The 10,340-nt window shown below is 44.2% G+C and overlaps 1 protein-coding gene across 7 annotated transcripts in view; it reads left to right on the top strand.

Moving 5' to 3' along the window:
- Nucleotides 1-1,188: 1,188 nt before the first annotated feature.
- The window catches only part of LUC7L2 (LUC7 like 2, pre-mRNA splicing factor), a 29,555-nt gene continuing 20,403 nt past the window's right edge, over nucleotides 1,189-10,340 (top strand). For 2 of the 7 annotated variants that reach the window (XM_063154687.1, XM_063154686.1), the window contains exon 1: nucleotides 1,189-1,308. In XM_063154687.1, coding sequence (XP_063010757.1) covers nucleotides 1,248-1,308 — 61 coding nt within the window. In that variant the 5' untranslated portion in view covers nucleotides 1,189-1,247. Of the gene's footprint in view, nucleotides 1,309-1,757; nucleotides 1,777-2,022; nucleotides 2,042-9,909; nucleotides 9,981-10,340 lie in introns of those variants that run through there. The other 5 variants (XM_063154684.1, XM_063154685.1, XM_063154690.1 and 2 more) reach the window with 5 other exon arrangements.

Here is a 10,340-nt window from a genome sequence, read left to right as displayed (position 1 = left end):
TAAAGTGTGTATGGTGTTGGTGTAAATAATCAGTAAAAATTCTAAATTTCCCCTAAGCATGCCAAGGTACCTAAACAGACACTTCTAACAAGCATTGGTGTCTCTTCCATTTACTTCCCCTTCAATCCAACGTGATGACTAACAAAAGTAAATTTAGATTTTAAAGAAAAAGCAAAGCCAGGACATATCCTAATTAGCTGAAAAATACTGGGTAGAGAATCTTTTCCTGAATGTGTTACAGAAGAGCATCTTCATTACGAGTCCTTCTGGAATACAGATAATTGGGGTGAGGGGGGTTATTGTTAAGGGAGGTTGCATGTGGCCATTTTTCACTCGTATGGAGCTAACCTTGAACACGACAACGCTTGGGGACGATTACAGCTGATCTTCGTGACGAGTTTGGGCACTAGATGGCAACACGATGGTTGACAAAGGAAGAGTCACAAAATGCAGGCGTTAAAATGGGTAAAAATGGCGGTTTTTTTAATGGACCTTGGTGCCCTGTAAGTGGAATTATCAGCCAAATGTGCCGACAGCCTCAGTTTTAAGGGAGGTTCTCCAGTTAGCGGGGTATTAGAGTAACTTGTCTCACCACGACTGTACTCGCACTTGGGGGAAGCAGGGGCCGTGGCAGTGGTGCTGCACGCCAGTCCGAGAGGGAATTGTCCCCAAGCGGGCACCGTAGCCCCGCTGCGCTCCGGAGCCGCCCGGGACCCCAGCCCCGCCCGGCGCCGCCGCTGACCCGGAGACCGTGACGTCACACCGGCCACGCGGGCCTTTCTGACCAATCAGCGCGCCCCAAGGGCCCAGACGGGCGGCCCAATCAGGAGCTTCGCCGCTCTGTGCGTCACTGGCCGAGCGGCGCAGGCCGTGGCCAATGGGCGGGCGCCGAGGCCCGTCCGTGCTGACGTCGCGGAGCGGACGAAGGAGCGCAAGGCGCGTGCGCGTGGGTTTCCGTTCCCGCCGGCGCGCGCGCGTGGCGGGCGCGGGAGGGAGCGGGAGTGAGGGAGCGTGTGGGGGCGCGAGGCGGCGGCACCGGCACCGGCACGAAGCGAGTTTCCCGCTCCGCTTCCCACCGGGAAAGCCGGGCGGGAGCAGCGCCCGCTCCCTCCCTCCCCCCGCGGCGGCGGGGGAGCGGCCCCGCCTGTGACGCGAGGGGCAGGGCCGAGCGCCCGCCGCGCCTCGGGCCTTGTAGGCCGCTGTCGGCGTGACTCGGCCGGGCCGCGCCGGCTCCCCCCGCACTCAAGATGTCGGCGCAGGCCCAGATGCGCGCCATGCTGGACCAGCTCATGGGCACGTCCCGGGACGGTAAGTGCCTCCCCGGCCGCGGTGGGGCGGGGAGGAGGGGGCGGAGCCGCCGCCGCCCCGGAGGTCACGGTGGTACCGGCCGGGCCGGGCGGTGTGCGCCGCGATTGGCAGGCCCCAGGCCCGTTGCCCGCACCCCCGCGGGGCGGGGCTGCCGGGGCCGTCGGCGGCGGGGTGGGGGGAGCCAGGCGCCGCCTCCCCCCGCGGAGCTGCCGGCGCCGGCCGCTGTCCGAGGGCCGCGCTGGCGGTGCTGCTGCTGTTGCAGATCCGCTCCTGGCGGTGTCCGCGGCGCGCAGCCTTTCCGCCCGGCCACCGTACAGGGGCACACACGCTTGAGACGCTGATCACCGAGGGGAGGACCAAAAAAATCCCCCCAGCCCAACAGCCCCTTCAGCGGAGCAGGGTGGGGTTTTGTGTCCTTACAGAGTTGTCTAAATTCTGGCTCGAACCATCACGTTAGCCTGCAGGCGGGTATGGCTGTTATTTTCTGAAAGGCAGTGTGAGATTGACCTAAGTGGACAAACTCTAAAAAAAAAAGCGCCCTAAATAGCCAAGTAAAAGCTTAACGTCTGGAGGCAGTCATTCTCAGAGAGAGATGGGAGATGTACGGTCAGGTTTCAGATCGCTCTGCGATCACACAGTGGAGAGTATTGCTGCGTAAAGCTTTCTGCAGGTTTTGTCGGAGTGCACGGCGATCAGCTTGAAAGTCTGAACCGGCAGTCGCCCATAAATCCAGGTAGTTGTGGGGGCTGCTACAGAAGAGCAGTTCCGCTTAGGCTGTGCAGTTCTTAACTTGCAAACAAGAGAATTCTGCCCCCGAGGGTAGGCAGCAATTAGAGGTAATTTAGATGTTCTGCATGTGGTACTTATACTCAGTCTGTACTCACTCTCGCAGACGTGTTATGTTTGTGGAATTAACTTGTTAAATTAATGGTTCCCTGTTCCCCCGTGATCTGAGTAGGATGTGGAAGTGGGACGTACCTTGTATATCCTGATCATCTCTGGGTACTGGGCTCATGTGAAATGACAGCTTCCTTTAGTATAATCTAGAATTTCGAAAAATGTAACTGGTTTATGCATACTCCTTGTATCATGAATGCTTTCTGCAGAGTTCTAAATTACTGTCCTGCGAAAATTGTCTTCCAGAGTAAGGCTGTTCAGTGAGTTGTCATCATACAGGATCTAATTTGGGGTGGTTTTGTCTTGCTTCAGAAGATTTTCCAATACTTCCTGTTGTGGCTGCATATGTCTGAGTGCTTGGCAAAGCAATATCGTGCTTATGGAACTCAAGTCTTCCCAGTGTTGGCGCCTAGATCGCTGTCTCAGTGCTACCCTAACATTACACAGAAGGTTTAAGGGGGGTGGAGGAGCCGTTTCAGTTTCTGAAAGTATTTTCTGTTGGATGGTGGGAGAGGAGTGTCATTTACTGAGACAGCTGCCCAGAAATGTTCAAGTGACTAAAATCTAAACCAAGAATAGCCATTTCAGGCTGTATTTTCTCTGGCTTTGTAAGAAGGCAGTTATTGTATTGATAATTGTATTCCCCCCCTCCTGCTCACCCTGTAATTCCTAAACCACATGTGCTGAACTGTTCACAAACTAACTGGCTAGAAAGGAAGCATTTAAACAAAATGGGCAGGATGGGGAAGGATAGGCAGACAAGATGATTTGTGAAGCTGGTTTCCATGATTGGATTGAGGATCTCTGTGTAACACCATTCCAGTTTACAAAAAAAATAGTCCAGTGGAGCTGGAGCATCAGCATCATTTATACTGAATTGTACACAGGGATTGAAAATGAACCTGTTTTTTGCAGAGCTGGTATGTAAGAAATCCAAGGCCAGGCTCAAGGTCATTGAAATATTGCTAACCTTGAGAATAGTGGGGTTTGGGGTCGTTAGGTTTTTTTATATTCCTGTTACCTTTGACAAATAGTCTATTTCTGTTAACATGCAAATTGCAGCTTTTCATTAGAATGTGTCAATTTTTTAATTTCTTGGTAGGTCAGAACTTTAATTTCACCATTTGTCCCCATTGCCTTTGATTTTGGTCTCCCTGGCAACCCATTAGAGTTTAAAATGCAATAGAGTTTCTGAAAAAATAATCTTTCTTGGACAATGTTTTTGTTTTATATTATTCAATATTACAAACACATTTTTTAGTTTTATACTTTACAAAGTCTGGCAGGTCTTTTTGTCTTGTTCGAGGTTTTTTTGAGAAGCCTAGAATATGAAGGCTTAAAAATCTTACCTGTTTTAGAAAAGGTAGATCAAACATTTGATCTCGTCAGTGGGAACAGAAAAAACTCAGAGGTAAATTTAAAACCAGCAGCCGTGCCTGAATATGTGTAGGGGTTTTTTCCCTTTTAGGTTTTAGTATCATTTGTAGAAAATATGAACATGCTCTGAAAATGCTTTTGAAAATTCCACAATCAGATGCTCAAGCATGGTTTTAGGAGGTGAGCTGTAGGCTGTGATCTGTGGGACAGTGTGCACACTCATTATGCCTGGTGTCCCTAGGGCCAGAAAGGAAAAGCCTGGAAGGTGCAGTGATTAAGTGTTGTTATAGATTTGCTGTGAAGCTCTGAGAACACCTAGAAAGCACAGCTGCTATTGATCGCAGCGATTCAGAAAACAGCCACAAGGCTGTAAGAATGTTAATGAAAAATCATCTGTGCTAGACAGGAGACTTCTCTGTCAGACAGGGCTGCCCAGAAGCGGGTGTGCTGCCCCTGCTCCTGCCTGTGCCCTTTCCCAGGGGTGTGCTGCTCCTGCCTGTGCCCTTTCCCAAGGGTGTGCTGCCCCTGCCTGTGCCCTTTCCCAGGGGTGTGCTGCCCCTGCCCCTGGCCGTGCCCTTTCCCAGAGAGCCCTGTGGGCAGGGACAGCTGAGAGCTTCCCCCCTTCCCTGGCAGCCCGCTGCCTCCCTAGGCTGTTTGGGCAGCAGGCGGGACGCGCTTGCAGCCACAGGGCACGGCTGGAGGTACTGCCGGGATGTGGGCTCGGCAGCCCCTTGGCAGCTGCTCCCTGCTCCGTGCCTGCTTCGCTCGTGTGGCAGAACCTGACAGAGAGTGGGACTGAGGGGACTTGGCTGCTGCTTCTCAGGACTTGCCTGTGAGTTGCTGTTCTTAGAATGCAGCTGGGTTAACTGAAGAGCAGTTGGATTGGTGATGTCAATGCAAAGAAATGTCTGAATGGCAGGAGTGGTTCTTTTACACACCTGAGAAAAACACATATTATTTTTTATTTAAAAACACGTGAGTTTTTTTAAAATACATTGCATATTACCTAGGTTAATCTTCTCTTGCACACTTCTCTGACAAGTGGAAAGCTGAATTGGATGTGAACTGTGCCAAAATTTAAAAAAAAAATTAGAAGTATGTTTGATTTCAATGCTAGTAAAAAGCTGGGCTTTTTTTAATATAGTCATGGCTGCAGACTGAAAAAAAATCTCTGAAATGGCATTCCAAGTACTGATAACCTGCCATACTTAGAGAGGCTTTAAATATAAATTACTGAATATATAATCTGGGTTTTCCAAATATTAAGAGATAAGTAGTGCTGAAAACTGGGTGCTAATCTTACGTGCTTATATATTAATATTTTTTGTTTGGTTTTTTTTTTTTACTGTTACCACTTGAACTAAAAGAGTTTTTATTCTGTATATCAATAGTTAAAAAGTTAGTTCAAGCTGATTTTTTTTTGTTGTTGACTGGAGCTGCAGAAACTTGTCATTTAGGAGTACATAGCACATAGAAAGGTATTACTTTTATTTTTTAAAATACTGGGTTTGAACTAAAAGTTGAGTAAGCTTTTTTTAATAGTACGCTTAGGTAAACCCTGCTTTTGCCATCCCAGTTCTCCAGAAAACAGGAGTGAGCCTTACAGATAGGATCATAACTGTAAATTGAGTCATTTGCAAATTGAGTGAAATGTTAACAATTGATATTAGTATCCCCAGGATTAGGTCTTCTTCCATAATATAGTTTAAATGGGCAAAGATTGAAAAAACTTTGCTGTAAAAGGCCTTATGGGGAGGATCCCGTTTGATCTTGGATCAGTTTATCTTGCCCAAGTGTTTCATTTTCACCAGGTCAGTCATGTGCTCTGCCTTGCTGCAGGAGTGAGTGCTGGAGTCAGCCTGAGGAGCTGGCTGGAAGCGGAGGGTGGAGCAGGATTGTTACTTGTGACAGTAGTGACAGACACAGCAGATCCCAATGGCCTTGGAGCTGCCAAGACTTGACTGTTGCAAAGAAATGTGATGGTGGTTTGCATTTTTAAAATAATTGCCACCTCTTCAGAATTAGACCACAGTCTAGAAATATGAAAATCTAGCAAAGTTAATTAGATTCCTGTCTTGGTTCGGAAAGACAGGTGCTTGCTAAGGAAGGCAGGAGCCTCCCCTGAAATGGAAAATGTAAAACAGCCCCCATATGCTCTGAATTGCTATACATTTTAAATTAAGGGGCTCTCAGGCAAAAAAAAATATGGGCACAGGAAATAACATTTCTTAAATAGGGAAGAAAATAAAAGGATAAAATAAACTATGCTGCAAACTAAAACAACGCTGACAGAGTCAGAACACAACCTGACAGCCTGTGGTCAGGGTTTAGTAGCAGTCCCATTGGAATTGTGGCTGCAGCCCTCCTGAAGTGTCAGGTGTGGTTCTGTTGGAGCAGGGATCCTGTAGAAAGGTGCAGTCTCCCTCTGAAGATCCAGTGGAAGAAGATGCATCTGCTGTTCCTCTGGGAAATGCAGTGGAGAAGCCGTGCTGGTGTTCCAGAATCTCCAGATTATATCTGGGCAGCAATGCTTGGCTCCTCCCTCTGGGCTCACATCTCACAATGGGATGCTGTAGTTCTTATCAGTCATGCAGTGACATTCAGTGGCCTGTTATCAGCAGATGTCCCCCGAGGGAGGAGTGGTTGTGGAAGAGATGAGGAAAACTGCCCACTGAACAGAGGACAGCTGCCATACAGATGGCAAATAGAATACATCTTGCCTTGCAATCTGGGACAGTTCTCTTTAAAAACAGTGAATTTGTGCATGCTTCTGAGCCTGTGGTCATGAAAAGGTTCTCCTAAGCATCTTAACAAATACTGTGCCATGTGACTAGCAGAGAAATCTCCCAGCCTTTAGACAGAAGCTGTATGTGTGAAGTGCCAGCCAGCACCTCCTTTGGCTTCACCTGCCAGCTTTTTGAGCTGAGCCGTGTTTGAAGTCTTCAACTCAGTTCTTCAGCTGTTACTAGCAAACACATTTTTCTTGCTGTAGATCTTCTTCCTTTGAAGCTTGTAATACCCTTTTTGCATCTGTTCACATCCTAACTGGTTTTTCTGGGTTATGCTTCAGTTATCCTTAGTAGTGGTTGGTAATGTGTGACTTTTCTGTCCTCATTGTTTGGAAGGAATTGAAGTGACACTCCTGTGCTTATTTTATTTTATTCATCCTGTGTTTGGTGGCACACTTTATATGGTAACAGAGGTGTAATCTAGAACTTGTAACCTATTTTTAAATTTCTTTGTTTTAGTATGGGATTATTGAAGAAATTTTGTGTACTTAACAATGGATGGAGAGTTTATGTTGGTATTTGCAGGGTTAGGTAAATTTTGGTTTCCATTTTGCTTCATGCTTGGAGGTAGAAGGTGGTATGTGTGTTTAAACTTTGATAGATCATTGTTGAGGATTTTGTAGCCATTTTGGGTAGCTCCAGGCTGAGAGCCAGACTAGGGAGCCAAGAGTCTCTTCCAAGAGCTCTGCTTTCAAATACAGAACAGCAGCAAAAGTAGAGAAAAATATCTCATATACAGGAATTTCTGCAAAACCTCTCCAAAATGTTGAACTGAAATCAGCTCAGGAATCTGAAAGTAGTCAGAACACATAAACTTCATGAAAAGGTGCTTTATTTGTGTCCAGGACAATTTGTCAATCAGGAGTGATCGGGTTTGAAGAGCAATGACTGTGTTTAGTGAATTGTCTGTATTTTCTGGCTTATGTTATAAAGTTCTGATACTTCAAACCTTAAAAATTATGGGAACAGTGAAGAATAAAAGTGTTAGGATCAGGACATGAGCAGTGTTTAGTGAGGAGAGGATCAGAAGTAGCTGCATGCCCGTTCACTGTGCAGCAGGAGCAGGATCTCCTGTGCCTGCATAAGCCTCAGTTACATCCTGGTGTTGGATACTGGTTAGACAGGGCTTGCTTTGCTGGTGGAATTTGATACACAGTTTTTAAACACATACTCCACCCTGTTAGTAGCTCTTGAATAAAGCTTTCAGAGTCCTTTGCCAACATGTTGGGACTCATGCTTGAAAAATTTGAGTGGAAAGTTAACCATTTTTTGTTGCTGTATCTTAGTTCAGGAAGTCAACAACATGGAAATGGAAATTCACTTTGTTTCCTTTGCATGGATTGCACCACTGGTTTACAATCAGAGGTTAGAGTTGGATTCTAAAGGGTTATTCTCACCAGTGCTTTGGGATTGTTGACAGTGGTGTATTAGGGTACATCAGAACAGTAAGAGATGCTGGATGAAAGAAGTCATTGTCATGAGTGTGTCACTATGCTAAGCATTGTTGATGCATTAGTGCTCGTTGTGCTGCTTTGTGATTAAAATATACTGAACAGGCATGACATTGTGGTGGCCTGCTAATAGATTAGACTTGGGAGTTCAAAGTGAATTGTGTAGTACAAGTGCACATTGTAAGCTTAACCTCTGGATGTTCTTTAATCAGCAGTGTGCACTGGTCTTAAATATTGATGTCAGTTTTGTAGTCAGTATGTTTTATATCAAATAGAAAACTTCCTTTAGAAGGTTTACATTACTGCCATAATCTCTTGAATACTTGTGTATCTTGTGTGCAATTTCCTTATGCTTGTAAAGGATATGGAATGTGCAAGTATAGAAGTTTCCTTGGTGTTTTGCTTTTTTTCTTTTCAGTTCTGTTTCAAAGTTCTCTGTTTACTGGGAAAGTAGTCTCTTAGAGAAATGTGGTTTGGGACAGGTACTTTCAGTAAAATTAAAGCTGATGCTTCTTGGGGAAAAGATAAATTAATCTTTTCTCCACATAAATTTTATCAACCATACAATTTTTCTTTTAGTGGAAAAAATCTAATTGGAAACACAGGGATGGCTTACAGTAATAGATGTTGACTCCTGTAATGCCCTGGTAAATTACTTTCATTTCTGTAATGAGCATAATCTTAAAGATCAAGTAGTTGAATATTGTGCTATTCTTCAGAGGCAGGGTTAAATAAACTGCTATTCTGAGCTAATTTAAATATTTACCTATTGAAATAGAATTTGTAATAAGGTCTGAAATATCAGTGATGGTGTAATAAGGTCTGAAATATCAGTGATGGTGTCCTCTTTATAGATGTTCAAGAGTACTTCTGAAACTTAGGTGACTGCAGCCACTTGGTGCCTGGGTGTATTACTTTCTTATTACAGAATAAATAAAATATATTTAAAAAAAAAAAATTTTTATACTCATTATTTAGATTTAGTATTCACTTGTTTGTTTGACCATACGGAGAAGGCATCAACTTCCCTGCAGTTTGACAAGCAGAAGTAGCATCTTGGTGACCTGCTGTACTGCAGAAGTCCTTGTCCTAAGAACACATCTTGTTTGTGTTGTTTTAGTTCTTAGAAGGCATCTGCATGCGTCTCATTTGCTGTTGTAGGCAGAATATCAGGTGCATAGTGGATCCACAGATTTTATTCTTCCCTCCCCCCCTCAGCAGCCTATGTAGATCCCAGGCCATCACACACTCAGGATGATTCATGTGTAGGTCAGCAGCAGGATAAATCTTCTGTCTTTGCCAAGACTTGTGCACTATTTAGGAATATTGAAGCTCAGAAAATTAATGAAGGAATAAAAGCATTTTCTTCTGAGGCTGTCAGACTTGCAAATGAGCTGCCAGAGGCACGCAACTGTCAGTCACTGTTTGAATGTGATATACAACACCTTTTTTTTTCAATAAACTTTTCCTTCTGAAACAGCATATATTAAAAAGAAATGCAAATGTATAAAATTGCTTTTTGTAGAAAAGAAAATGTAAATACCTCAATCATAATTGTAAGGGAACCTTTCTAAAAGTTTTTTAGTGCTTAAATAAAGGCACAGTGCAGAAAGAATAAAAGTTTAAAATACAAATGTGTAAAGTGTTCTTTAGGTTGTTGTTGATCAGTTTCTGCCACCTTTTTTTTTTTCCCCTATGCTCTCTTCCTCTGGTTGGTAATTGTGATTATCATTCTAGTCACTTTGATGAAAAAGGACTGTATTTCAGCTGCAGTATCAGTGCCTAGTTGTGGTAGAGGTGTGAAAAAAGGTAATTGGAGGTAATGTCTGTGAAAATACTATTTGCCAACATTACTTAAGGAACATGAGTCTTTCAGCAGTTTTCTGGTCTTGGTAACTCCTTGACTCCTATGGCTATTAGGCCATCAGCTTTGGGGTTTTTTTTAAATACTTTATTTTGTTGATGTGTCTTTATATAGAAGAATCTTTACAGTCAACATGTATTTCTAGATGCTGTGTTAAAATTGCTGGCAGAGTCTATTTTTCTATACAAACTGAACAATCTGGCCCCTTGTTTTATTTATAAAGGTTCAATGTATCTTTGCCTGCCTACATCAATCTGCAAGGGAGTGTCAGAAAGGCCCCGCATTCGCCGAGCCGTGAGTTATCAATAACTTTTCAGATGTGTTAATGAATGTGGAACAAACGCAGTTATGTGTTTAAAAAAATAAAGATCCACCTCCTAAAAAGAAAAAAAAAATAAGAAGAGCAAAACTCTTTACTGCAGTAGTAGGCATGATTATAAAGGGATTACTCTGAATTTTTAGTACTGTAAGTAGAACCAAGCAGTAAGGTTGCCCTCTAGAAAACCTATTGTTGAACTGCTTTGAAGCTCTTTGGTGTGTGGGTTACAGGTTTTACCTGTTGTATCCTGCAGGCAAATTAAGCTTGTGTTGTTTATGAAAGCTTTTGTTTACTTAATAATCTGAAACATGGCCCATCTGAAAATGCTATATATT

The sequence above is a fragment of the Melospiza melodia genome, chromosome 4, assembly GCF_035770615.1.
Source record: "Melospiza melodia melodia isolate bMelMel2 chromosome 4, bMelMel2.pri, whole genome shotgun sequence".
In the NCBI taxonomy this organism is placed as follows: Eukaryota; Metazoa; Chordata; class Aves; order Passeriformes; family Passerellidae; genus Melospiza; species Melospiza melodia.
Note: the sequence above shows the minus strand (reverse complement) of the source record. Positions and strands in the feature narration are given on the sequence as shown.